The following is a 22,670-nucleotide window of genomic DNA, read 5'->3' as shown; positions in this document are numbered from 1 at the left end:
CTGACCCACATGGCTGGGTAGAAGGGGGAAGATAGGCAGATGGGAAGAACAGGGCCTTCCAACTCGATCAGCTCTCTTTCAAGAGCCCAATCATAAGTCTCTCACAAGACTTCCGCTCCACCCCCTTCTCATTTGCCAGAAATTTGTCACGAGTCACATGGCCATACCTAGTGGCAAAGGATGCTGGGAAGTGGAGCCTTGTGTTCTGGGAACAGTGCACCTAGCTGAGAATTCAGGTCCTATTACTGAAGAGAAGGGAGTGAGTGGCGATGTGCCAGCAGGGCCTCCTATGTGTCAGTGGATTGGGGGCTGAAACACTATTTGTTCACTTGACAGGAAAATTCTTAAAATTGATTGTGTCCATCCTGTTGTTAAAGGAGTCTGCAGCCCTCTCCTCTCCCTACCAAAAAAACAAATTGTGTTATGCCAGTAATTCTGTCTGCTCCCACTAGAGGCACTAATTGATGAGTAAAATGTGACAAGGTTTTCCATGAATTGTTTCTACACCTTGATAAGAACATACTCAATAGCATTTCTCTGTGCTCCACAGGACCAAGAGGGAAAACCCAAAAGAGCCATCGTCCAGGACAATAAAGATGGCACGTACGCCGTCACCTACATCCCTGACAAGACCGGTCGCTATATGATTGGGGTCACCTACGGGGGGGATGACATCCCGTTCTCCCCCTACCGCATCCGGGCCACACAGACGGGTGATGCCAGCAAGTGCCTGGCCACGGGTGAGTACAGGTCAGGGTCAGGAGTGTGGGCTTTAGAGTCTGAAAGTCAGGGTCTGGCCCTTCTCTGCCACTGAATAGCTGTGTGATCAAGGCAGGATGCTCAACCACTCTGAGCTTCAGTCAGACTTTATGAGAACATTTAAATTCAAGAATCTCATCTAAGGACCAGAGAGTGTTACACAGGATTATTACAAAGATTAGATGAGCTCAGGCATGAAAAATGCTTAGCACAGTGCCAGGCACATGGAAGCTATTATTACTGTATTATTTTTGAAGTGTGTGCATTTGTTGAGATATCAACTGTGATGGTTGCTCCCATGAAAAGCAGCGGATTTATGCCTTTCGTGAGTTGTTTAATTATTCAAGAGCTATTCAAAATCACTGCAGGCCACCAGGAGAAACACCTCAAAGATCTAGGTGTTTTCCTCAACACATTTTTGTGTTTCTAAGTCTCTCAGGAATTCTCCAGGAATATTTGAGCATCACAGTTCCTTCTGTTTCTAAGAGACGACTATTTGAATACCCCAGGCCCTTCTAATTCTAAAAGTAGCTCTAGGAACTCTGGTGTTGCTTCAAGCAGATTTCAGAACGTGAATCCCCATCTCTGAAATGAAACAGATTTGCTTCTCTTTAAATAAAATTAAACATAGGTCCACTCTGGATGTGTTTTATTTCTCTTATAGCTCATCTTGTTCTGAATGGAGAAGATCTTTTGGCTTTCAGGGCAGGCTTGTAAATTGTTCTCCTGGACCCTTTTTGGCTCACCTGTGGCAAATTTTGAAATACTGGTTAGTCTGCCACCTGCTATGTTTATGCTGTGCCAGAGACAACTGGATTGTCTTACTAATCTGAGGGCATGTTACTATTGGGAGGTGACTTCCTCCTTGCTTTGCATACTCTGCTCAGCCTGAGGTCTCCTATAGGCCACACTGGTGGTCTGTCATTCAAGGGATTCCACAGTCTGGCTTCTACTCATGTCTGAACACATGTTCTTATCCTTGTTGCTTCCGCACATTTTGCTTTTTTTTTTTTTTTTTTGCTAATGTGCTTTTAATTTATACTTTTCTGCACTCCCTGATGTTGTGTGGATCTCCTGTAAAGGGAGCCATAAAAAGAGAAAGAGACTGATCATTGTTTGGGGACAGAGGTTGAAAGTCTCCCTTGGCCAGAAGCAGCCATCCTTCAGAATTCAGCCATTTCCCCTTTTCTCAGGAAGCCCTGTGTCAATGCGGCAACCCTGGGATATGTTCTTAGAACTTTTACAGGACACCTCTCTGTCGAACAGTCATTATTTTCTCTGTAACTTAGTCTCCCCTCAGCATTTCCACAGCAGGTTGAGCTGTCATTCTTGGTGCCCCACCTGCCTCCTACTGCACTGTTGGATTAGGAGTATCTTGAGAGCGGAGACTGTGTTTTGCTCACCTTTTTGTGTACCTGGCACTTAAGAAAGTGCCCAATAGATTTTTGCTGATGAAAGTTGACTTTCATCCCCATACCCTTGAATGCTGGCAAACCAGATCTAGCATTTGATTGACAGGCCTGAGATACTCCTTATTTGATAAACAGTGGATGAAATGCTCCCTTGAACAGTACCTTCTGCAGGTGATTTTTGGGACATGCCTATATGTGGCAGCAGTTGAAGGTCTAACATTTATAGATACAGACAACACGAAAGTGTGTGATTTGCTTTTAGGTCTCCAGGGGAACTCCAGGGCTGAAACTTTCATTCTCTCCTCTTGAACTTCCCTCCAGGTCCTGGAATCGCCTCCACCGTGAAAACCGGTGAGGAGGTGGGCTTCGTGGTCGACGCCAAGACAGCCGGGAAGGGGAAAGTGACCTGCACGGTTCTGACCCCCGACGGCACTGAGGCTGAGGCCGATGTCATCGAAAATGAGGATGGCACCTATGACATTTTCTACACGGCTGCCAAGCCAGGCACCTATGTGATCTACGTGCGCTTTGGTGGCGTTGATATTCCCAACAGCCCCTTCACTGTCATGGTAAGAAAAATCCCTTCCCTAGAGCATGCTGTTCTCAGCAGAAGCAATAACAGCTGCCATTTGTTAAACCCTGGCTAGGACGTCCCCTTTCACTTTTCTTAAAATTTTTTCTCTTAAACGGTCACGACTTTTTAGGGTCTTAGAGGACACTCTAGAATCCTTTGGCTATAAAGAGTTTTTAGGGAATTTTACCGGCTACCAAAGTATCCATCGTGCTAAGGGTCTTAGGCGTGTCCTGGCCTAAGCACAGTTCAGAAGGATACAGTTTGACAAAAAAAATGTCCTAAGTAAAACATTACAGTTTTTTATTCTGCTGCTCTTCCTCCTTCCTGCTCCTCCATCTTTATGGTTTGGAGGAGAGAGGCTTGACTGGGACATCTCACAACTCAGAGCACCTCCAGCTGTGTTTTGGAGAGATTCAGACTTTGCATGTGAAGGGAAACAGCTTGTCTTTGAAGCTAGGAACATCTGGAGAAAAGGGAAACCATTATACATACCTCTGGGCCAAAGAATGACTCGGCTCTTTAATTTTCAATCTGAGTGACTTTTAGGTCTTTCTGTGATTATTAAGGTTCTTCAACCAGGAAAGGGGTTAGAAACCTTAGCAGCATTCCCTCATTTAACCCTCAAAACGAGCATCGTTGATTCTTTTACCAGTGAGGTATAGGAGGAGGGATCAGACTCAACCCACTGAGCCCAAAATGCCTGCTGTAGACAGCTACCAAGCACTGTGTGGTGCCCCTCACCCAGTGTCCTTTGACGCCAGGGGCAGCAGCCACACTTGGCTACAGAGTTCGTAGGTCTTGGTGACCTGGCCTCATGCACAGCCTTCAAAGCCCCTTCTAAGGGTTACACTCTATGCTTCGGCAGAAAAGGGCATGAAGACTCCATTCCAACAGAAGCCCTGGTCTGTCTTCCAAACATTGTGTACTGTGTTGTCGCTTCCCCTTTCCATGGACGTTTGCTTATCTGCGAATGTGCCAGAGGTCTGGAGGCTCTTTTATGTCTCAAGGATGTAAACACTTGTCACAAGGATGTAAACAAATGTTGCTCATTTGGGAGTGTTTTTCTCCTTCAGGGCTAAAAGACATGCAGCTAGAAACTTGGTGTCCTTTGTATCTACAGAGCAGGGTCCCAGTTGTAGTTTTAAGGATCTGTGCTTAGCCCGTCGTGGATTTTATCTGGTTGGTTCGAACTGGGCAGGATGGAAGAGCTGCTGCTGGGCCAAGATGAGCTGGGGATAACGGACCAGCTTAGGAGGGCCTGAGCGCGAAAGTCTGTGTGAAAATAGGATCATTTTGGCAGGCAAGTCAGAGATCTGAAGTGGGGGCTACCAAACTCAGTAGGCATAAATGTCCCCTTGACCCTGGAATGCACAATGGACACTTTGTCTAGACACATCACCCCTTAACCACTGCTGACGGCAGAAAGGGAGAATGACCCCCAGCACCAGGTTTGGGTCTTCGTTCTCCCGTTCTGAGCTTTCCTCAGTCTTACCTGGATACACTGAGTGTCTGTTCATTGGCTTCCTATGGGTAGATACCCATCTACAGTCTTGGAGCCAGAAGGACACGAATACCCAGTACGGCCTTTGCAGCAAATGTCTCAAGGAGACCTGGCAGGCTGGTTTGGTTAGATATATCATGCAGAAGACATGCACAGGAAATCACAGGTCTAGCAGCTCATCTGCTCATCACTGTGGAGCAGTCCTGGATCAAAGGCCATCGTGTAGCCATTGAAAGATCTTCCTCTTGGGCAATGTGTCCCTGAGCAGCCCCAGTCTGAGAGGGCTCTAGAAGTGGGGGGGGTAGAGCTATTCCAAATGCTGAAGCTCACACTGCTGCCTTGGTAAGTGAAGCCCCCTTTCTGCAGATGACTACACGAAAAAGCCTTCCTCCATAGGGGAGGGCTTTCGATGCTTGTTTGATATGGTAGAAGAGGGAACCCCTCCCTTATCAGGCCAGTTGGCTCAGGAACATGAAATCTGTTCATTTTAAAAAAAATGAATTTATAAAGACTTTTAAAACGTAAACTACTGTAGACACCAAGTAACAGGAGACCACTTGCCCAGTTTCATGCTGCGGAGGTGACTAGTGTTAGCTTTTCCCTGCTTGCACCACAGACACATCAGCTTTGTGCCTGGGATCACACCATGCACTTTGCTTTGCAACTTGCTTTCCTCCCTCACCATGCCACAGACACCCTTCCATGTCAATCCACCAGACTCGGCCGCCTCTTCAGAGTAGGGGCATGTTTCATTGTACGGACTTACCTAATTGACTTAGCCGACTCCCTTCCAGATGGACGTGTAGGTTGCTTCAGGTTTTTCTGACCACAGACAGCTCCAGTAAAAACCCTTGCATACATTACTTACCTGTGGACTTTACTGCTAGTGTTTCTACCTGCTTCCTAGGAGTGGGGTCATGGGTTCAAAGGGCGTGTGGACTTGACATTTGAAGAGAGGGCGCCAACGTGCTCTCCACAAGGGTAGGAGGACAGCAGGCTCTGGCTAGAGCGGGTGGCTTTCTGCTGTGCGGACGGAGCCGTGGGGAGGAAGCAGCCCTCAGGGTGTAGAATCTACTGAGTAGCAATGCCCTCCAATGTGATTCCCTACTAATCTCCATTTGCCACCAACCAGGCCACAGATGGGGAAGTCACGGCTGTGGAGGAGGCACCGGTAAATGCATGTCCCCCTGCATTCAGGCCCTGGGTACACTTTTTTTTTTTTTTTTCTTTTTTGCGTTTCTGTGTTTACTTAGCCTTCATTTCAGAAAAGCTACAGCCTGCTTCTGGGGATTGCTTAAGCCCTCTGGGTGTCCTGGCCATGGGTTTGTCCATCACAGTGATCCCTGCTTTCTCTGTAATGAGACCCACCCATGTCATCGTCCGTGCTCCACGAATCGCCCGCCGTCATGTCTGTGATCCGCCTGGTGCAGTTTGTCTCTGTGTTTAAAGAGAAAGATGGACACTGTCTTCAGCCCTCCTGCTGACTCTCAAAGCCGCCACTTGCACATTTGGTTTCTGTTCAGAGGGAAAGCCACCTGCTGCTACTTTCTGCCACTTAAAACACACCTTCTTTTCCAGGCCACAAGCAACTAAACCTTTCCAGGTGGAGCCTCTTGGGACTCACAGACATTTCTGTCTCTCACTGTTCCACTTTCCCGTGGGCGCTGCTGGGAATTTTATAAGCAAATTGCCTAGTGGTTTTTAGCAATTGGTCGACATGACTTCTCCAATCCTTCGGGTTCTGCTCTGGCCCAGGGCCAGTTAGACAAAGCCTGACCACACGGGCAGCCACATCCTCAAATCCCACTGCGCTGGCTTGCAAAATTCCCAGTTGCTCTGCCCCCTGTAGCTTCACTAACTCATGCTGTTGTCCACTTGACCCAGTGACCACTGCTTCCTGTTTTTAGGTCACCGAAGAGGCCTATGTCCCAGTGAGTGACATGAACGGCCTGGGGTTTAAACCTTTCGACTTGGTCATTCCGTTTGCGGTCAGAAAAGGAGAAATCACTGGTAAGCGCTGTCATGAAAGCCGTGTCATCCTCGCTCACACGAGTTCTCCCGAATGGTACCCAGCCGGTGGCTCACCTGTCCCCCAGAACTCCGTTCCTGATCCTAGTATCCCTGGTTCTTGCTCTGGGGGGTTGGTCCATGAGCCCCTGAGATTGCAGAATGTTCTGTGTATCTGTGTTTGCTTCTGAAGAGGTGGTTCATTTACAATTTGTATTACATCCTGGAGAGAGCTAGAGATTCTCTCCCGGTTAAGAAGTGCTGTGTTTAGATACTTCTCAACTGTCAGGTTCTCGTTCTTCCATTCTCCTGCCTTCTCTGTCTTCCACTTTCCCAGATATGACATCGACACAGACGTCTATTATGCACTAGTTACTTTCTCTGCCAACCTCCTTTTAATGCCTGCTTCTCTTGAGTTGATGCTCTACTAATCCTCTTTCCAAGTCCTGCTCAGGGTTCTAATCTGTCTTTACAAAGTAGAAAACCCTTTACTTAGGAGTGGCCTGCTACATTTTGTGGGAGCAAAAAGGAACAAAATAAAGGCAAACGTGTGTCTGTTTTCCTGTTCTGGAACTTGGGTGTTTTGGGCAACAGGAGTATTCCTGGATCTGAAAACTTTTATGTTGAAGGCCCCGTGTGCCTGCGTGCTCGGCTTCTCCGGGGTAAGTCACCGGAGGGCTCTGTCTCCCTGTGCTCCAACAGGAGAGGTCCACATGCCTTCTGGGAAGACGGCCACACCTGAGATTGTGGACAACAAGGACGGCACGGTCACCGTCAGATACGCCCCCACTGAGGTCGGGCTCCATGAGATGCACATCAAATACATGGGCAGCCACATCCCCGGTGAGTGACTCGGGAGCCCGGGCTTCTGGGAGGCTTGCCGCGTGCCGCCAGCAGCTGTGTGGGAAACCGTCCTCGGTGGCAGGTTGGGGAATGCAGTGTAGGCGTCCCTGTGACCCCAGCGGGATCAGCTCATTTCCAGAAGGGATGATGCATCTACGTGTCCTGAGTCACAGTGCAGGACCTTAGGCTTCTGATTGTTTGTCTTGGTCACTATGCCGAGTGTGGCCAAAGGGTGAGCAGGGAGAAAAATGTGAGGCGTGTCAAGGGACTTTCCAGCCTGGCCTGCAGAGCCCTGCGTGCCGTGAGCTTTGGGGCAGGAGGATAGGTTGTGATAAGAAGACAAGCTGTTGCCACGCTGCCCTTGACAAGGAGAGTCAGCTCGAGTTTCCTGTCCACCCACCGGCACTGTGTAATTCTTGTTCTTTTTAAAAAATTCTTTAAATACTTCTCCATGTTTTCAATTTATATACATAGTTTAAAAAATTGATGTGGAACCTGGCCAGTGTGGCTCAGTGGTTGAGCATTGACCCATGAACTAAGAGGTCGCTGGTTCGATTCCCAGTCAGGGCACACGCCCAGGTTGTCAGCTTGATCCCCAGGGAGGGGTTGGGGGGGCGGGGCATGCAGGAAGTTGTCATTTGATGTTCTTTCTCATCGATGTTTCTATATCTCCCTCTCCCTTCCTCTCTCTCTAAAAATCAATAAAGAAAAAAAATTTTTTTATTAAAAAATAAAAATTGATGTGGAGAAAGGTTTCCTTTCCTTCTGTAACCCCCATTGGGCTCTCTTCTCAAGTCTGTTAATTTTTTATGTTGGATTTCAGAATATTTTAAAGACTTTACAAGCAAACAGGAATATAGATTTCTGATCCTTCCTTGTTTTTTTTATCCTCACCCGAGGATATTTTTCCATTTTTTGTACAGATAGAGTGGGAGGGAGAGAGAGGAAGGGAGAGAGAGAGAAACATCGACGTGAAGGGACACATCGAGTGGCTGCCACCCGCATGACCAACCAGGGCTGGGGACATACTGCAACCGAAGTACGTGCCCTTAGCGGGAACCGAACCCAGGCCTCTCCGGACCGCAGGCCGACGCTCTAACCGCTGAGCCAAACTGGCCAGGGCTTTTCCTTGTTTTTTACATAATAGTAGCATACTCTACACATCGTTGTGTCCTTGTCCTTTTTATCTAACAGTGTATGCAGGAGAGCTTTGCACATTCGAATAATAGAGCATCTCCAGAGTGTCCTAGCATTGGGTGGACATTTAGCCTCTTCCCCACCTTTTGCTGCAGTGAATACCCTTTCCCGTTCAGCATATCATACTTGCAAAGGCAGATCTGTGAGATTTTGTTCTTAGGGGATGAGTTTCTGGGCATAGGTACAGGCATCTATCATTTTGCCAGAACTTGCCAAGTTGCCTTTCATCGGGCCTCTTCCAGTTCCCACACGCACCAGCAGTGTAGGAGGACATCTGCTTTTCCACAGCTCTGTCAGTGGGTCATGCTGGCCAGTGTGCGGATCCTTGCCAAACTCAGAGTTGAAAAAGCAGTATCTCCGTGTTGCTTTATTTGTATTTCTCTTGTGAATGAGATTGAGCAACTTTCTATATGTTTAAGGACCATTTGTATTTCTTTCTTTGTGAACTGAACATTTGTATCCATGGCCTGGTTTTTCTGTTTGGTTATTGGCCTTTGTCATATCAGTGTCTGAGAGCAATTTAAATCCTGGAGAGATTAGCCCTTTGTGATAGGAGCTGCAAATATGTCCCCCAGTTTGGTGTTTGCTTTAGTTTATGTGTACATATGTGCACAATATTTGTTCAAAGCAAAAATGTATTATTTGCTTTTATTTAAATATTCTAAAGATGCAAATGTAGAGAAAGCAAACAGTATCTTTCCCCTATTTCCCTCCTACTTCCCCTGCTGGTCTGTGCACAGATATTTCTCTTGGTACCTACACACATGCATAGAACTTTGTTCCATTTTGTTTTTAAAGGAACAGGAGAATGCTATTAATATTATATAGCAACTTGCCTTTTTCTCTTTTTAATGCAACACATTATGGATAATCTCTCAAGTTACTGCACACAGGCTTCCTCGATCTTTGATGACCTGAGAGTAGAACATGGTCTGTTTGACCACCTCCCTATTGTTGGGCACTGGTCTTGTCCTAACTGGCATCTGCCCACTGTGGATGTGCAAGTACTCGCATAGGGCTGGGAGTGAGAGTGGGTAGGGAGGAGCACACCGTGAACAATTCCCACCGTGTGGGGTGAGCTCATGGGGCCTTACATTTGGCCTTCTCAAACGACCTTTCCGGCGGTGTTCCCTCTTACGTCTCTTCACCTGGTCGGCTGTTTCCTCCTCATTAGTCAAGTTGAGCTGGGCTTCCCTGCTTAGCCCGCTCTCGTCTGGAGCAGCCTCCGGGTTGTTTTTCTTGTGTAACATTGAAGGCGCAGTAGTGACCCCCTTGGGTGTCCTAGGATGGTGAGCTCCACCAGAGCTCAGTTTGCGTTCTGCCTGTGCATGGGAGACACCACCCTGCTTGCTGTTAGAGGAATGTCGAGACACCGGCCATCCTGTTTGGGGCACGCATTCCCCCCTCACTGACCCCCCATTTTGTTTGTGTTCTTTGCAAACCCAGAGAGCCCGCTCCAGTTCTACGTGAACTACCCCAACAGTGGGAGCGTTTCTGCTTACGGTCCAGGCCTGGTGTATGGAGTGGCCAACAAAACTGCCACCTTCACCATCGTCACCGAGGACGCAGGAGAAGGTACCGTGCCACTTACGTCGTTATGTGCCGTCCGCTTTCCGCCTGGAGAATTAAGCGGACACCGTTCCAGTGCAGCTTTTAACAAGAAGGCGGTTGGAGAGCAGTATTTGTCTTATCTTTTGTTCCATGTGAATCCCCTTCACAGCTGCTCTGTCTTCTGCCCAAAATGGGAATTTTTGAAGTTCCTTGGGTTCTGATTGAAATCAGATCCATGCTGTGAAATGTTTTATGTGACCTGCCTGAAATTGAAGTGTTTTGGTTGATGACGTTTTTGTTTTTGTTCTCTTGGCACGTGTGCGTGTATCCACAGGACCGCACGAGTTACGCAGTGGCCCGTGCTAGATGAAGTTCTGTGTGTGTGCCTGTTATCTTTGTGGCCATTTTAACATTTGTGTCTCTAATGGGATTTCCACAATGGGCTCTAGCGCCTGACCAGCGGTGACAGTGTGTGTGACGCTTCTGTGTGAGAGGTTGACGTGCAGGCTCCATCCCCTTCTCGTCCTGCATGCTCCGACGTGTAGTGAGACCTTCAGGGTGACTTGTAGTCAGGGTGACTTGTAGTGAAGACTTCAGGTGGTGGAGTGTTGTGCCATAAATCGCGTAGTTCTGACCTGTGCCCCTTGCCCGTGGCCTATGTCAGTGTGACGTCCGGCCTCAGGGCTGCCCTGGATGAGTTGCTGTCCCTGTGGAAACAAGGACCCGCTCTTCCTGATGGTCCTCCCTCCCTGCTCCCATTCACAGGGGGTCTGGACTTGGCTATTGAGGGGCCCTCCAAGGCCGAAATCAGCTGCATTGACAACAAAGATGGGACGTGCACAGTGACCTACCTGCCCACCCTGCCCGGCGACTACAGCATCCTGGTCAAGTACAATGACAAGCACATCCCTGGCAGCCCCTTCACAGCCAAGATCACAGGTAGGGTTGCTTCCTGCTGGGGGCTTCCTCCTGGGAGGTGTGGCTGCCTTGCAGCCTGTCTCCACATCAGACCCGGGGCAGCAGGCTGGGTGCCTGAGTTCGGGTTACACAGAGACTCACTTGGGAGGGACTGGGGGTTCAAGGTCAACTCTGGACAGATGAATCCCTCCCTTAGCTGGTAATGCAGGGAAAAGCACCCACACCATTTGGAGGGCAGTTATTTTGTTCCAGTCTGACTCCAGCGTGCAAATAGGCCCCCAGATAGAGGTAGTCAGATAATAGGTAACTGCACCAATATGTGAGCTCAGAGGTGCCCTTCAGCACACTGATAGATAACTTTTCTCTCCCTTTTTATAGATGGGAAAACTGAGGCTTAGAGAGCTAGTGGCTTAGCCAAGTTTATATGTGGTATTCTAGGACTCAGACTGAGGTTCTCTGATTCAAAGCCTTGCTGCTAAACCTCCGTTGTGCTCGCCGTGTTTGGATTCACTCTCAGTGGGTCAGAAGAAGGTGCACGAGGCGAAGTTCTTGCCCTTGAGTTGTTTAGAACTGTCTGTGAAGCAGCCAGCAGTCCTGTGTGGCCCATGATGAGTGTTTACCTGGGAAGTGCCCGAGTGGATGGCAGGCAGGTGGCAGGTGCCTTCACTGGCAGAGACTCCTTTAAAAAGCATCGTGAGGACTCGAGGCTCCAGTCCCTGCCAGCGTCTAGTCTCCCCCTTCGCCAGGCAGGTAGAGGTCATTCGTGGCTGGTTCGGTCCACGAGGCCCGTGTTTTCACTGGTAGTCAGTTCTGGCTGTTCATCTGTAAGTGGCATGTGGGGTGAAGGCTCTGGAGAGCCCAGTGACCACATGTGACGGGCGCCTGTTTGGGGGTGTTTCCCAGACGACAGCAGGCGGTGCTCTCAGGTGAAGTTGGGCTCTGCCGCTGACTTCCTGCTCGACATCAGCGAGACGGACCTCAGCACCCTGACGGCCAGCATCAAGGCCCCATCTGGCCGTGACGAGCCCTGTCTCCTGAAGAGGCTGCCCAACAACCACATCGGTGAGCCCAGGCTGCCTTCCCGGATGGAGCTGGGACATACTGGGGAGAGGGGGAGGATGGGGATTCCTTTGCTCCTTTCTTGGGAAACAGGTAACACTTTAGAGTGTGATATGATAAACCTGCTGGGTCACGTGCGTGATAAAGGTCCAAGTGCATTTCCTTGTTGCGGGATGGACCACCCTCATGGACACTCTGGGGTTGCCAGAAAGTCAGGGAGTCATATTTCCACCCCTATGAGTGTGTGTCCCTCCCAGTTTCTGTCTTTCACCCCACCCCCCGACCCTCCACCCCCCCTTATAAGCCCTGATGTGTGTCCCGCCCAGGCATTTCCTTCATTCCCCGGGAGGTGGGCGAACACCTGGTCAGCATCAAGAAGAATGGCAGCCACGTGGCCAACAGCCCCGTGTCCATCATGGTGGTCCAGTCCGAGATCGGTGATGCCCGCAGAGCCAAAGTCTACGGCCGAGGCCTGTCAGAAGGCCGGACTTTCGAGATGTCAGAGTTCATCGTGGACACGAGGGATGCAGGTCTGTGGGGTGGTCCTGGGGCTTGTGGGAACAAGCTGCTTTGTGCTCAAGCTGATTCATGTTTTCATCCTACTAACTCCCTTTTCTTTCTGAGCATCCTTCAAGCTGTCTGTCCTTATACTTGCATTACCATACAAGCCCCATGACCACTGGTGAAGGAGGTACTGTCTTTGTTTTCTAGATGAAGAACCTGAGGCTCCCAGGGTTAACAGACCTCTGCTTCTGGCATTGGAATCCGGAGCCACTACAACCCACAGACCTCTCTCTCCTTATCTGTTTTCCCAACATTGCTCTCAGCTTGCCAAGGTCTCCTGAACTCATCCCAAGCAAAGGCTGTTGGGCCGGCTGGCTTTCGTGAAAATGAGGACTCTCTTCCTGTTTCCTCTTTGAGATGATTCAAACTAGTCTGGGCCTCCCCAGCCTATGCCCATCAGCGTCTTCATCTCCCACCTTTCTTGCGTGATGGCCGTGTTGTTGACTTCTGGACAAAGCCATAGTCCCAGGGGAAGGGGCTGGACAATTTCCAGTCCTGAAGGGCTGACGCTCCCTGTTGATTTCTCGTGTTGTTAAACCTTCATATCTACTCTCTTAGTGGTCCCCTGGCTAGAGATCCAACACAGCTTAAAAATTCACATTTTCAGGTCTGTGGCTGGTGATGACCCGGGAGGCAGTGCCTTCTTGGAGGCACGTGGGCAGAGTGTTCTCCTCAGTGGGCTCTGCAGGGCAGGTGTTCTGTGGGACAGTAGTAGATATTCTCAAGAAAAGGGTTCTGTGGTCAAAGCCATGTTCAGCAAGCTAGTCACTACTGGACTTCTCCGAACCTTTAACCGGCTCCTCTGCCTGGGGCTCTCTCCATCAGGGACCACAGTTCCCTTCTTTTTGCTCTCTGGAAACAGCACTATGAATTTCCAGGGTCAGATGTCCTTTCTGCCCTGAACTCCCCCTTCCAACTGAGTTGCTGTCTAAACAGCCCCGGCTGTGCGTTGCAGGCTATGGCGGCATATCCCTGGCGGTGGAAGGCCCCAGCAAGGTCGACATCCAGACAGAGGACTTGGAAGACGGTACCTGCAAGGTCTCCTACTTCCCCACCGTGCCTGGGGTTTACATCGTCTCGACCAAATTCGCTGACGAGCACGTGCCTGGTATGTGTGGTGCCCTCTGCCCTCTCTGCCTGGTGCTTAGGTTTTCTGTAAGCGCTGTGCCTTGGGCTCCGGTTGCTCACGTGGGCCTTCTCGGTCCTTGCAGGGAGCCCGTTTACTGTGAAGATCAGTGGGGAGGGGAGAGTGAAGGAGAGCATCACCCGTACCAGTCGAGCCCCGTCCGTGGCCACCGTCGGGAGCATCTGCGACCTGAACCTGAAAATCCCAGGTGAGCACAGGGGGTGGGTGGGTCAGGGCAGTGGGTGCCATTGGAAACCAAGCCCAGACATGGCCCAAAACGGACTGTCCAAGTCCACTATGGGTGACTTATTTTTTTTTATTTCAATAAACTAATGTTTTTAATACTTATACTCACAGAGGCCCATTCAAGAAAAGTGAGCCTGTTTACCTCCTACCTTTCTCTTCTTCCAAAGGAAAATAGCTTTGTTATATCACATGGGGGGAAGCACAGATAAGCTTTTAGATTTACTTTAGTATTTGTTGAACAGAAAAATCTCCGTGAGAGATCTGGGCCTGCCGATGCCAGTATCTGGAAGAATCAAAGAGGTGCCAGCCCAACAGCCACCTTCTAATTTCCATTCAGCTCTTTCGTTCCTAAAATCACTCCGTAAACCTCCATAGTCTTTCTGAAACGTGGCCCAGGTTCTCTCTGGACACGATCGTCCCGGAGAGGTCGCTGTGGGGGGGCAGGCGCTGGAGCCCCTCTGCCCGAAGCTGGCGCGCCAGGCCTTCAGATGCCCGGCTTCTGTGGGGCGGGAAGTCTAGTCAGATGACGCTCGCGCTCTGGTCTGCGGAGGGGCCTCTTTTCCTACCTGGGTGTCCCATCCTTCCTAATGAGTCGTGTCTATTTGCTCTGCCTTCTGAGCAGTATCTGATGGGTTCTTCCTGTGTAGACACAACGCCGGTTACGTGCGAATGTGGTAGAAGCCTCGTTCTTAGGGTGTCCAGACAAACTCATTTAGAAAGAGCTGTGTGGGCGTGGCCAGAAAACGTTTCTTTTTAACAACTACCCAGGGTTGCATTTCATGTCTGGATGTACCACCCTTCCTTGGGTTTTCTCATTTCACATTCACTCACTTCTGTCCCTGAGCTCCTGTAGTCAGGGCTCTGTGATGTCGGCCATGGTTTCCCAGGCCGTCGTCACATCGAAGGGGGACAGCTGGGCCGGTGACTTTCAGGTGCTGCTGTGCCCTGGCAGCCTGCCCTCCAGAGCATGAACCGGTGCCCGTTTCTCTGCTTCTTCATCAGCACTGGGCACTGGCTTTCACTCTCACTTTAATCAATCTGATGGGGAAATATGGTTTCCGGTTCTCAGTTTCGTTTCTGTGGTCACTAGTGACAAGGGCTGTTTTCTGTTGCTTTATGCGTCTCATTTTGCGAATTCTCTGTCCTGTCCCCTCTGCCTCTGTGTCTTATATTTGTGGATGTAGACAGTTACCTTTCTCTTTTGTCTCTTCTGGCTCTTGACACCTTTGTACCCTTTTCAGTTCCTTGATACCAGATGACTTGGTGAGACTCACTTTTCCCTTCGTTACCTGAACGATTCTCTCGTCAGTTAGAATGGAGGACGGCTCACCAGCTTCCAGATGTCCTCAGACCAGGCCATGCGGTGACCCTGCCCTCAAACCTCCCTTCCTTTCTCTGTCCTCAGGGCCCAAAGTCAAGCGCTGCTCAGCCCCAGTCCTGTAGGGCTGGAGGGTGCAGTCTCATGGGGCTCTAGGTGATGGCATCCTCGGTCCCCCAGCATGTGGCGTGCCCGTCTCCACCCTGTCAGTGCAGGCGCAGCCCTTGGCATGAGCACCTCGGACGGAGCAGAAGTGCTCTGCTTCCCAGTGTGGGCTTGCTCACAGCTTTGCTCAAGCATGGTTTCCCCTTTGCTGTTCAGACGGACGTGTGTTCACCTTTTTTCTCTAAATGCATCTTGTTACCTAGAAGAAATGCCAAGGCTTCTTAACAGTAAGGAATGACAGCTCTTGTATGTTCTGCCCTTACCTGCCTATGGGAAAGAGCTCCGACAAGCATGACAATGGCCACATGTCACCTTTGGCTTACAAACGTCTGAGCTGTCCTAGTGTTTATATTTATGTGCTGTAACTTTCAGCTCAGACTCTGGTTTGAAACTGATGTGTGGAATTAACTCAGTTCCAGCCAGGAAGGCTACAAAGTACTCACTGGAGTACTTTGCACTGGTGGCTGGAAGGGCCTGGCTCTTTCCATGCTGGCCACAGCCACCCAGGGATTTGACGGAGACAGGAGGGCAGGTGTCCAGCCTGAGCACCCCACCCCCAAGCTGCACCCGCCTTGCCCTCTGCTGCTTGCCCTGCACATCCTGGTCTGCCTCAGCCTCTCATTTTAACCCTCCTCTCCTTCCCCAACCTCTCACTCCCTTTCAGAAATCGATAGCAGTGACATGTCGGCCCACGTCACCAGCCCCTCCGGCCGCGTGACCGAGGCAGAGATTGTGCCCATGGGGAAGAACTCGCACTGCGTTCGGTTTGTGCCCCAGGAGATGGGCGTGCATACAGTCAGTGTCAAGTACCGTGGCCAGCACGTGACCGGCAGCCCCTTCCAGTTCACCGTGGGGCCGCTGGGTGAGGGAGGTGCCCACAAGGTCCGGGCAGGAGGCCCTGGCCTGGAGAGAGGAGAAGCGGGAGTTCCAGGTGAGCGGTCGGCGGGCTTTTCACCCGGGAAGAGTGAGAGCCGTGCCTGGCGGTGTGAGCACCCTGCGCTGTCCGCCCTGTTCTAAAGCGCAGACTTCGTGGGATTCTGATGGGTGGTGTTAGGGGCATTCTTTAAAACGAGGCTTCTCTGGCTAAGTTCATTCAGCAGTTGCTCGTTTACCCAATGCTGGACCAGTTTCCTACTGAGCAACTCTCCAGAGCCGGTAATTTGTCACTGTGTGTGGGGAGCCTTGGAGGAGAGGAGAGCAGGAAAACAAAGCTGTTTCCAGAGCATCTTGCAGGGCTGATGTTCTGTGGAAATTGCTAGATTTCTACAAAACCCCTGTGAAGGTCCCTTCAAGTGTGGTTGCTGGTGGGGAGGCCTATGGGGACAAAACTAGACAGTCTCATCGTTTTCTGGCTTGGTTGGGTGTGTTCAAAAGATGCCCACTAACCCATGAACTTAGCGTAGTCATGGATGGTACCTAGAAACATCAGCAGTGCCTTTGCTGGGTTCTGCTGGGGTCAGGGAAGGAAAAGGCCTGTCAGTAAAGTGACCAAGCACTGCGGGTCTGGGCAAGAACAGGGGCCTCAACCAGGCTCAGTCACTAACCAGGTGTTTCTGTCTCAGCCGAGTTCAGCATCTGGACCCGGGAAGCAGGTGCGGGGGGCCTGTCCATCGCTGTGGAAGGCCCCAGTAAGGCTGAGATTACATTTGATGACCATAAAAACGGATCATGCGGTGTATCTTATATTGCCCAAGAGCCTGGTATGTATTCAAGAACCGACTGAAGACATTGCCTTTGTTTGGGGATGGTTTGGCTGTAAGGGACAGAAACCCATCGAGCTAGCCCGAGGAAAAGAAGAATCTCTCTGTGGGCACGTGGAACGCCTCCTAGAAATCCAACAGCAGGAAATGCAGCCGGGCCTCCCAGGGTCAGGGGTTCTAGTGCCACTGTCTCTTGCCTTTCTCCGTCAGCCTGTCTTCATGCTTTAATCCAGCCGCTTCATTCTTTCCACTCACCCGCCTCGGTGCCTCCCTCGGCCACTGGCTTGTGCGGCTGCCCCGAAAGAGGGGCCTCACTTAGCAGCTGCACCCCCTTGAGCAGGGGTCCTTACTGCTTTGTACCAGGAACGCTTTTGGCATCTAAATCCTGGGGACCCTTCTCAGGATAATCTTTTGAAGTATGTAATATAGCCCTGGCCAGTTTGGCTCGGCGATTAGAGTGTCGGCCTATGGTCCAGAGAGACCTGGGTTCAGTTCCCGCTAAGGGCATGTACCTCGGTTGCAGCTTGTCCCCAGCCCTGGATGGGGTCGTGTGGGTGGCAGCCAGTCAATGCATCTCTCTCACATTGATGTTTCTCTCTCTCTTTCTTCCTCCCTCTCTCCCTCCCACTCTATCTGAAGATAAATGCAAAAATGTTCTCAGGTGAGGATTAAAAATAAATAAATACATAAATAAATACATACATAAATAAAGTATGTAATATAGAGCACATTGGATTATAAAAAAATTATATTAAAATGTAGTTATTAAAATCTTATAGGAGCAAACGTGTCATGTATCAAGGTGTGCATGTCTTTACTGATGCACGAAATCTAAAATTGGGTGACATCCTGTTAACTACCTTAACCTCAGAATAGCCACAAGTATAACTGATATGTTAAGGTGTATGTAAAGCTGTAAAATGATGTGAAAATATCTGTGAACTTTGTTGGTGACAGAGTCACAAATACTTTTAATGTGCTGTGGTTTCTTGTCGACATTTCTAAAGGAAGGAAATGCTAAATTTCAGCCAAAGGTTTAGTGAAAGCAAAGGTGTAACTTTTTTCCCATTCAAGTTTGCTGGATCCCCTGAGTTCTAGACAGAGGCCCTCTGGGGGACCCTGTGGACTCAAGTTCAGAATCTCTGCTCTTGCCCAACAAGAAAAGCATGTTGGCCCAGCCCCAGCCAGGCCCCAGCCCTAAACCCATCAGCCACGGCCATGGAGGAGGGCCCAACTAACCACCTTCCTGAAATCTCGGAAATGATGGGACTTTCTTGTCTTCACAGGTAACTACGAGGTGTCTATCAAGTTTAATGATGAGCACATTCCCGAAAGTCCCTACCTGGTGCCGGTCATCGCGCCCTCCGACGACGCCCGCCGCCTCACTGTTATGAGCCTTCAGGTGAGACGCAAGGAAGCATCCATCTCCTTGGCCACAGGCCAGCCAGAGACCCTGGACTCCCGAGGCCGCTTCAGTCCCTGTTGGTGCGGAGGGTCCAGCCCATTCTGACCACAGATTTTGCCTGTTGTCGGGAAGTGTTCCCTCGGCAGTCAGCTCCCCACACATTGAGGACAGGAGACAGCTGGGGGAGCAAAACAGAGCCACAGTCAGTAAAACACCTCAATATTTGGGGACAAGTTGGTTTTTTAAATATTTATTCAAGAGAAACAACGGAGGCCTATTAATAATTGGTTATGAGCTAAGAAGAGCTTTCAAAATAAAACTAACAGTCCCGTGGTGTTTAGCCTGCATTTAGTGGCTTCTTTTTCTCCAAGGAAGTCAATTGTGTTTTATTTTATAGTGATGATTTATTTATAATAAGTGTGCAGGGCACTTTACTAAGAACTTTTTCAGTGTTACCTCATTAAATCCTTATAACAGCCTGGTGAGTGGGTTTCTCTTGACCCCATTTTAAAGACGGGAAAATTGAGGTACAGAGAGCTTATGGCTACCAGAAACCAGCTTGTATGAGGCAGAGTGAGGTCTTCGTGGCTATAGAGCATGTGGTCTTAACCGTGGCCTCCTTGATCCCCACCTTGTTATTGTGGCAAGTGGTTCCATAGTCCAACTTAATGCATCGCCAAGAAATGCAACTTTACCTCCTACCTTAAATAGGTCACTGGAGTCAAGGTTGCATTGGAGCCTTCAGCCAAACTAAGAACCACTGGGGGATGCCTTTGAACCTTTGCTCAGGACACCGAGAAACAATTAGGTGTCTGAAGTAGGAGTAGCAATTCACTTGTGGAATAGCACCAGAATCTTAGCATTGACTTCTGGTTGAAGGGCTTTCTAAGTAGCCTTCAGCTTCCCCTGAGTTCTTGAAGATCCTGATTGATTGAAACCCAGTCTCTTATCTCAGATGGGTGATATCGCTGATCTAGTTCCTACACTTAGTTTACATTTGAGATTTTTAACCTCACTCAGAGGGGAATTGGTACTGCTGGTTGTTCCAAACACGACAACCCAAACAGAACCCCAGCCAGGATCCCGGTCCGCAGATTGAAGAGGCCTCGTCTGGAGCGTTCCAAGGGTGTCGACTGGTCGCTGTGGTGCAGATGTTTTTCTTGTGTTTCATTTAAAGGCTTCTTAACAGAAGTTCCTTTCGTGGCCGACTTAACTAAAACCTAGGGAGGGAGATAAACCCAGCATTTGTTGAGGGCAGAGAGTTGCCTTCGTGCGTCTCGAAGATTTCTTTCGGATCTTCCGAGGTGTTTATCTCCCTCTTGAGGATTTAGCAGCAAGCGGGTCAGGTAAGGTAACTGGTTCTGTGCAAAGGGCGCTGGGTTTCAGAAATCCGCTCCAGCGAACTTTTCTGTGGAGTCCTCTCATCGCGGTTTGGTCGTAAATATTTAAATAAGTACGCAGCAGGCTATATATCCGTCAAGCAGGAGCAGAGGGTGTGTCGGCTTCTTCCCGGGTCACTTGATGCTGAGTGATATGTAAATTATTTATCGGAGATTTACCGGAGGCCCGCACGGCAACATCTGGTGCTGGTTAGGAAAAAGAGGCACGTATTGTTTTGTCTTGCTTCTGAGGCTTTTTAGAAAATTGGAGTCTGCTGGCATTTTGTGGAGGGGGTGGGAGTGTGGGATGGGGCAGCTCTGGCGATCAAAGAAAGACGCCTTAATTTTGAGCTTGGTCTGTAACCCCAGCCTGTGACCTCTAGGGCCGTGCAGTCCGATAGAATGTTCTGCAGCAATGGAAATGCCCCACATCTCTATGCAATGTGGCAGCCACTAGCCACATGTGGCTGTTGAGCGCTTGAAACGTGGCCAGTATAACCGAGAAACTGAATTTTATTTAATTTTAATTGCTTTACGTTTAAATCTAAGTGTATATAGCCACACGTGGCCAGTGACTACTGAATGAGGCAGCACAGCCTTGGTGCCTTGCTTCTTAGACTGTGGGCCTTGGCCAGCAGCCTCAGCATCACCTGGGGATGTATTAGAATCCTAGAATTCCCCAGGCCCCATCCCAGACCCGCTGAATCAAAATGTGCATTTTAACAAGACCCCCGGGTGCTTCGATTGCACATGAAGTGTGAACCCTGCTGCTTTAGAGCTATCTGAGCAGTGGCTGCCGGTTACGTCAAAACTGCTGACTCGTTAAATGTTGCTGTTCAGGACTGGCTGATCTTAAAATATCTTAAGCACCTAAATTTTTAATCTCTTCCTCCCAGAGAGGCTCTAGTTTCCAAGAAAAAGCCTGGAGAGTGAACCTGATCCAGTGAATAGCAAGTTATCCTTTTCTCTCTCTCTCTTTTTTTTAGGGTACAGACAACTTTGAAATGCATATTGATAGTTAACAACACGCTGACATTGTTGAGCCTTTCTGTGTCTGGGCGAAGCACTGTGCTGAGTGCTTTGAGTGCAGAACTTCATTTCCTCCTCACAGCAGCTCAGATAGACTCTTTACACGTGAGGAGACAGAGGCTGAACGAGGTTCAACAACCTAGTTATATAGCTAGGAAATGGAGTGACTGGGTCCTGCTGATTCGAAACCGCTGTGCAGTAGCGACCGCCTCCCTTGCGCCTGTAGCCCTTGCCGAGTTTATTAAAAGTTATCTCCATTCCTCCAGAGAAAAATGAGCAGTGATATAAAATTTTGCTCATATTACTGAGTTCATGGCTTTGTCAGCTGCCAGACTCCTCCTGGGGGGGGGGGGTAGTAGGGGGAGGTTTTTATTTTATTTTTTTTGATGACCTGTTTGGGATGCTGAAACAATAGTCTTATTGATCAGGATGTCTCAAGTCTCCAAACTCCATAACCTATTCCAGCCTGAATTGAGATGGTTTGGGTACAAGGCCATGCAGATGAGCGCCTTTGTTTCTTCTGTTTAATGCTAGAAATGTGGACTGACCCACCTGCTTCTGTTGTTAGATGTGGTTAAACATGCTGGGCCTATTTGCGTGAGCACTGTCCCCAGCATCCCTGGTCCAGTCAGCCAGCGTGTGCCACTAAACAGGAACGCTGAGAGCCATAACCTTGTCTGATGTATTAAATTCTCAGGAATCGGGATTAAAGGTTAACCAGCCAGCCTCCTTTGCTATAAGGTTGAATGGGGCAAAAGGCAAGATTGATGCAAAGGTGCACAGCCCCTCTGGAGCCGTGGAGGAATGCCACGTGTCTGAGCTGGAGCCAGGTAAGCAGGAGGGAGGGTCGTGGTCCCAGCACCAGCACCTCCCAGGAAGGTTTCTGCCAACGTGCACCCTGACAGAGGGCTAATCGGAGGAGCCTTCGAATTCCCTTTGCTGCTGTTGCCAGACATTGCAAGTTAGCGTGTAAACATTGCCGGGGACAGACAGGGAGGCGTTTGGGATTTAATATCCATTCTTTTTTTTTCTCTTCCTTTTCTCCCCCCACCCCCTGCCCCCCCCTTCTGTTGTTTTTCAGATTCCTTTCACATTACAGTCATTGTGACTTTCTCTCATTTTAACAAAATCTTTCAGATTTTATTATATTGTTGAACTTATGACATGAATAAGTACACTTTGACCTGACTTCACTCTGAGGAAAAGGTCAACTGATATTCACCTTTAAACTTAAAAGAGACTCTGGGTCTCCCGGAGTCTCCTGCTTAATAGGAGGCTCAGGATGCTTAGTAGTGTAAGATTTTCTTGCCTGCTGCCTTGATGTCTGAAATTCTGATGTCAGTCAACTTTAATGAGACATTTTGCCAGTGAACATGTATTAAAGTGCCAGAGACTCGGCAGGAAGGTGAGGCTAGCGAGACGTGATTCCTGCCCGCAGTGAAGAGCTCAGAGCCGAGGAAGGACCTGGCCGCAAGCCTGCAGAACTCTGGGGGGACCTGTGTGATCAACACTAGAGGACGATTGAGAACCAAATGGTGAAATTGGTTAGAGCAGGAAAGGAAAACAGTTTGTGCCTTGGCAAAGTCAGGAGGGCTTCTCGGAGGAAGCGAGTTGACTTTGGGCCCTCGCGCATGAGGAAGAGCCCTCTGATCACTGCCCTTACTGGGCGTTTGCTGTGTGTCCTGCTACGGGTGCAGTGAGGGGAGAGATCAAGGACCTGGGTTGGCATGTAGACGTCCTTCTCCCTCTGGGCAGAACAGGAAAGGGCAGTGGGGAGCCAGAAGGCACAGATGTGGGGTGGGTGCCTGATCAGATCCTGGCCTGAGTTTGACCACATTGGAGAGACTGTGTTGGGATTTCTGGAAGGCAGAGTGGCAAGCTAATGCTCCCAGTGGTTCATTTAAGAAAATTACATTT

At 49.6% G+C, this 22,670-nt stretch overlaps 1 protein-coding gene across 5 annotated transcripts in view; it reads left to right on the top strand.

Moving 5' to 3' along the window:
* FLNB (filamin B) overlaps positions 1-22,670 on the top strand; it is a 134,588-nt gene that overhangs the window by 102,126 nt on the left and 9,792 nt on the right. For 2 of the 5 annotated variants that reach the window (XM_036266423.1, XM_036266422.1), the window contains exons 28-42: positions 551-740; positions 2,493-2,740; positions 5,379-5,450; positions 6,154-6,256; positions 6,956-7,096; positions 9,740-9,868; positions 10,610-10,783; positions 11,666-11,824; positions 12,148-12,351; positions 13,341-13,493; positions 13,597-13,719; positions 15,905-16,171; positions 16,803-16,940; positions 18,227-18,342; positions 21,451-21,583. In XM_036266423.1, coding sequence (XP_036122316.1) covers positions 551-740; positions 2,493-2,740; positions 5,379-5,450; positions 6,154-6,256; positions 6,956-7,096; positions 9,740-9,868; positions 10,610-10,783; positions 11,666-11,824; positions 12,148-12,351; positions 13,341-13,493; positions 13,597-13,719; positions 15,905-16,171; positions 16,803-16,940; positions 18,227-18,342; positions 21,451-21,583 — 2,350 coding nt within the window. Of the gene's footprint in view, positions 1-550; positions 741-2,492; positions 2,741-5,378; positions 5,451-6,153; positions 6,257-6,955; positions 7,097-9,739; positions 9,869-10,609; positions 10,784-11,665; positions 11,825-12,147; positions 12,352-13,340; positions 13,494-13,596; positions 13,720-15,904; positions 16,172-16,802; positions 16,941-17,579; positions 17,602-18,226; positions 18,343-21,450; positions 21,584-22,670 lie in introns of those variants that run through there. The other 3 variants (XM_036266425.1, XM_036266426.1, XM_036266427.1) reach the window with 2 other exon arrangements.

This window comes from Molossus molossus, unplaced genomic scaffold (assembly GCF_014108415.1).
Source record: "Molossus molossus isolate mMolMol1 unplaced genomic scaffold, mMolMol1.p scaffold_m16_p_18, whole genome shotgun sequence".
Lineage (NCBI taxonomy): Eukaryota > Metazoa > Chordata > Mammalia > Chiroptera > Molossidae > Molossus > Molossus molossus.
The sequence above is the reverse complement of the archived record's forward strand: the minus strand, read 5'-3'. Positions and strand labels throughout refer to the sequence as shown.